This window comes from Juglans regia, chromosome 4 (assembly GCF_001411555.2).
Source record: "Juglans regia cultivar Chandler chromosome 4, Walnut 2.0, whole genome shotgun sequence".
NCBI lineage: Eukaryota > Viridiplantae > Streptophyta > Magnoliopsida > Fagales > Juglandaceae > Juglans > Juglans regia.
In genome coordinates this window covers 34,074,864-34,080,043 of record NC_049904.1, presented here as the reverse complement: position 1 = coordinate 34,080,043, position 5,180 = coordinate 34,074,864, and the positions used below count along the sequence as shown (strand labels likewise).

General features: G+C 31.0%; 1 protein-coding gene across 1 annotated transcript; it reads left to right on the top strand.

Annotated features, from left to right (window-relative positions):
• The first annotated feature begins 3,009 nt into the window (after positions 1-3,009).
• Positions 3,010-4,276, top strand: LOC108983851 (protein YIPF5 homolog). Its single transcript, XM_018955626.2, has one exon. It carries the CDS (start codon positions 3,263-3,265, stop codon positions 4,025-4,027), a length of 765 nt encoding a protein of 254 aa, XP_018811171.1. The 5' UTR covers positions 3,010-3,262; the 3' UTR covers positions 4,028-4,276.
• Positions 4,277-5,180: the final 904 nt, after the last annotated feature.

Below are 5,180 nucleotides of genomic sequence, written 5' to 3'. Positions count from 1 at the left end.
CAAAAATTAATGACTTTACTGCTCGAGTATGTTGATTCTCAATCCCTGGGTATTGATTTTGGAGGAGAATTATCATAATCAATTTATAAGAAAAAAAAAAGTTGAATTTTCATAATCTTTCAATTTTCATAATCTGTTACCAACAGCCTAGTAACTTTATTTTTAGATTAATCATACTATTCATTTTATATTTATTAATTATTATATATATTTACATTAATTTGAAGTTATTTTTTATATTAATTATTTAAATACAAAATATTTTTTAAATATTTTACTAATTAACATGATTAAAAATGACAAATATTTAATAATAAATAGGATTTTTTCTTATTAAACAATAAAGAGATTGTAACGAAAGTATACATCACCACCACGATCCTATCGTGAATAATGCTGCCTAGGTATTTGTGAAAAACATGTAATAGTATGTTAAAATTATCTCGAACGATGAGAGTTTTTAAAATTTAATAGAGGATTTTATATAATATGTTCTTTTATTATTTTCATTTATGAAGTGATATTATTAATTTATTCATCAATATTTAAGTTTGAGAAATGATAAGATATTACTAAAAATGTATGTAGATTGTGATATATAATATTATCCAAGAAAAATTCTATTAAGGAGTTCTATACCATAGTAACCATACACTCATTGGAAAAAATAAATAGATAGAAAATTCTATTTATCAACTTCATATTATATATCATATATAATTTTTTATTTTTTTATTAAATATTTAGTATATAAATGATGAGTAAAAAAATTTAATTAATTTAAAAGAATAAAAATTAAAAAAAATTATAATATATAACCTATAAAATGATGAATAACAAAACTTTTTAGATATTGGTATTGCAGCAAGTGTTACCGCCGGTGGAATCTGGAAAAGCCTTTCGAGTCTTCGACACGTAAATCTCATGCCATACGAGGCACGTTAGGTAATTCTCATTTCCTTTCGAGGGTGACAAGGACAAGGTACTTCCAATGGTTAGGAAACGTCGCCTCCCCCTAAACTCGCCGTTAAAACTCATCGAAAGTTTAAATAGTGAATTGAGATGAAATGAATTAAAATAAAAATAAATAAAAATATTATTTTTTAATAATATTTATTATATTTTATATAAAAAATTAAATAATTTATAATAATAAAATAAAATAAAATAATTTTTGTATCCAAACTTAATCTTAGGTTATGTTTGGATATTATGGTAATCCACAAATAATAGTTAAAAGATAATAAATAATATTGAAAAAGTTATGAATAAATAATAGAAAAGTTATGGATAATAATAAATTATTTATAAATAATAGTGAAGAATTGGCCTTGTTTATTTTCACAACATATCTTTTATAATCATTATAAATTTTTTAAATTTTCACACAAAATAAAATAAATAATTTAACTTTATCAAATTCTAAAATAATAATGATATTAAAAAAATATATTCTAACAATATTTTATTCAATTTTTAATTTTTATCTCAATTCATCTCATCTCATATGAGAAAACAAATGAGGTTGAATCAATTGAAAACACCTTGATTTCTTACCAAAAGCATCCACATCTTAATGGGCAAACTTTTCCCTAAATTTTAACTACAAATCAATTTTTCTAAATTTTTTCTTAAATTTTACTCATATTTTCAAAACTTTATACATCTCACTTCTTATCTTTTCTCTATTATATTAAAATAATATTTTTGTATTATTTCTTTATTTTTTTTCTCTCACCTCCCTTTATATTATTTCTATATATTCTATTAAAATATAAATTTTGAATAAAAAATAAAAAGAATGATTTAGGATGTATTATTGAATTTGGGGTACAATTAATTTAGGGAGCAATTGTACGCATCCTAAAATCAAAAGTTATAATAGAGAATCGGATGTAGCTCATTTTTCTTCTATTTTCATAATTTTTCTCTATAATTTAACTAAGGACCAATTATAAGGAATCAGATGCTTGTGCTCTAACAAAACCAAGGATTTAATCCTCCTCCCATATATATATATATATATATATATATATATCTATATGTATGTATGTATGTGTATGTATAAAGTCCACTTGAAATGTCAAAGAGGTCCTTGTTGACTTCTTTTAGGTCCCGTTTGAAGTTTTAATTAAATTGAGATCAATTCAATTCGGTTTAATTTTAAACTTAATTTAATATCAAAATATCAAAATTTTAAATCATTAAACTCATCTCAATTTAAAATTTTTTTAGATTTGATTCACAATCTTTTTCAATTCAACATCTCTTTACACATAGAATCTAAGGGTGAGTTTGGTTACCAAACTCATCTCAATTCATCTCAACTCATCATTACAACTTTTTCAAATTTCAATACAAAATATAATAAACAATTCAACTTTTTCAAATTTCAAAATAATAATAATATTAAAAAATAATATTCTAACAATATTTTATCATCTCAACTCAACTCAACTCAACTCACTTCAACATCCAAACACAACCTAAATCTTTTTTAATTTCTCATAAATACATTAAAACTTATATTAACATCTAAATATATCTAAATTCATTTTCAATAAATTTTATAAAACTCATTCTATCATTTTAACTCATTATTATTTATAAAAAAAACTCAAATTTTAGATTCTTAACTAGGTAAAGTAAGTCCCGAAGAAACAAACCGCTATGGTTATACTTCACAAACATCGCTCCCTCTAATAACAGAATAAGTAGTTGCCTATTACAATTTTTTTTTTAATATATTTAAATATTTTTTTAAAAAATAAAAAAATATATTAACATATTAAAGTAACTTTTTTAATCATTAAATAAATAAATAAAAAATATATGAGTAAAGTTAGAGGTATCAAATCGTGTTAACAGATCGTATTCATATCGTGTCAATATATATATTATACTATATAGATCAATCTTAATTCAACCCGTTAAAAATAAATTTTAATTCATTTTTATCATATCATATTCGTGTTGAATTAATAAATCGTGTCACATGTTCACACCTTAATTCAACCCGTTAAAAATAAATTTTAATTCATTTTTATCATATCATATTCGTGTTGAATTAATAAATCGTGTCACATGTTCACAACCTAAATGAAGTGAGGAGCAAGACAGGCGGCATACTGCATTTCTCTAACTAATATACATTCGAACAGCTCCAAATCAACCACGATGCTCCTCGCTCTTTGATCCCCAATACGAAAACCTTAAACTTTTTCTTTAATTTTCTGTTTTTATTTAATTCTTTGCTATTTGAATGATGAAGAAGGAATTCGCGGTGCCGCCGGTGGTATTCCCGTCCGGGGGAAACCCAGGGGCAGGCAGCGTCGTCCAGCAACGGCGGGTTCCGACTGCGCCGTTTCAGCCTCCTCGCCCCGCCGCCTCTGGCATCCCTTTCATGTCTTTTGATATCGGGTCCGCGACGACCTCCACCCCCTCCGCCTCGATCTACGGTGGTCCCATCGTCGGCGGAGTCGGCGCCCCCGGTGGAGCAAGCTTCGAGGACGAGGAGCCGTTGCTGGACGAGCTCGGCATACACCCGGACCAAATCTGGAAGAAAACCAGGGCGATCCTCAACCCGTTCCGCGTCAATCCAACCGTGCACAAGGACTCAGACCTGTCCGGCCCGATACTCCTCTATATGTGCCTCTGCCTCTTCCAGCTACTCGCCGGGAAGATCCAGTTCGGCGTCATACTTGGCTGGATCGTCGTTTCCTCTATCTTTCTTTACGTGGTGTTCAACATGCTGGCAGGAAGGAACGGTAACCTCAAGCTGCACACTTGTACGAGCTTGGTTGGCTACTGCATGCTTCCCGTGGTGATCTTCTCGGCCGTGTCGCTGTTCCTGCCCCAAGCAGGTGCGGTCAGGTTCGCGATAGCCTCGGTCTTCGTTTTCTGGGCGACGAGGGTCTGCACGGGTCTCATGGGCGCGCTTGCCGATGGCGGCGATGAGCATCGCGGACTGATAGCGTATGCGTGTTTCTTGATTTACACCCTGTTCTCGCTGCTTGTTATATTCTAGTTAAAATTTGTTGTGGATGCTTGGAAATTGAAAATTTTGGTTAAATAGAACATATTTTCGTCGTAGATGTAGTTTTGGCTTATCACCGACATGAACCTGAATGCTATCGTTGGAGTGCATTTTATTTTATAGAAAAATGAAGTTGATACTTGTAAATGAATTCGTCTGAGGTTATTATGTATAACGTTCTACTTTCACTGTATCAGTGTCGTGTTTGTGAAGCGGATAGATGTTTGTTGTGGGCTCGCTTATGCTCTGCGATTGGCCTCTTTTGTCATAGTTTTGTTGTTCGGTATACTTTATTTGGGTTCTAAAATTGTTCACTGAAAAAAGAGAATGTGAAGCTGAACTAGATGCTCGACATTTGTCCTACAATCCGTTGTGTTTGGAGAATTTGTTTTCTTCGCATCATGCAGTGTGTCCTCGTCTTGAAACTGCTTACATCTATTGTTTATTGTCCCCCGTCTTGTGGACTGATACACGTTTTGCTCCTATATATGGAGATCGTAATGTTTTTGCCTAATTGTTGAGCTGTTCGGATAATCTTGGATCTGTTTGTTGATTAGGTTTCTGGCCTTTTATTTTTTTTGTTAGTCTTTAAAGTTTTTGCATAATTCTGGTGTTTGTGTTTCATATCAGGTTCTCTGAAAGGATTTCAATGATAGTGAACAAATGTGGCTATTAAAAAACCTCTATATTTCCAGTTGCCAGGGGCCGGTAGGCTTTATACTTGAAGTGTTTATGCTACATACGCTGAAACTCAAACCTACAACTTAAGAAAACATCAAAAATTGGTATCTGTGACTTGAAAAATGGCAGCTTCGTGCAGAGGGTGTGTATATAAACTTTAACGGTCGTGTGCTTATTTGAGAGAGATGCATCTGCTTCCAACTACACACAGACATGTTTGTGGTAATCTTTTTAGAAATATATTCAAAGTGTTAGGATGAAATTACTCAAGAAAGTCACATGTGGGTTCATACTCAAAGAATTAGATGCAGTTGAATTCCATACTCTAAGAATTAGTTGCAGTAGGAATTCCTTGGAATCATTTAATGGGTAAGAAGTCTTCCCTTTAAGCAATGTGAGATGGCTTATTCATCATCTTTCTTATACTTATGCCATACTCCATTGGACTTGTCCGTTTGACTTG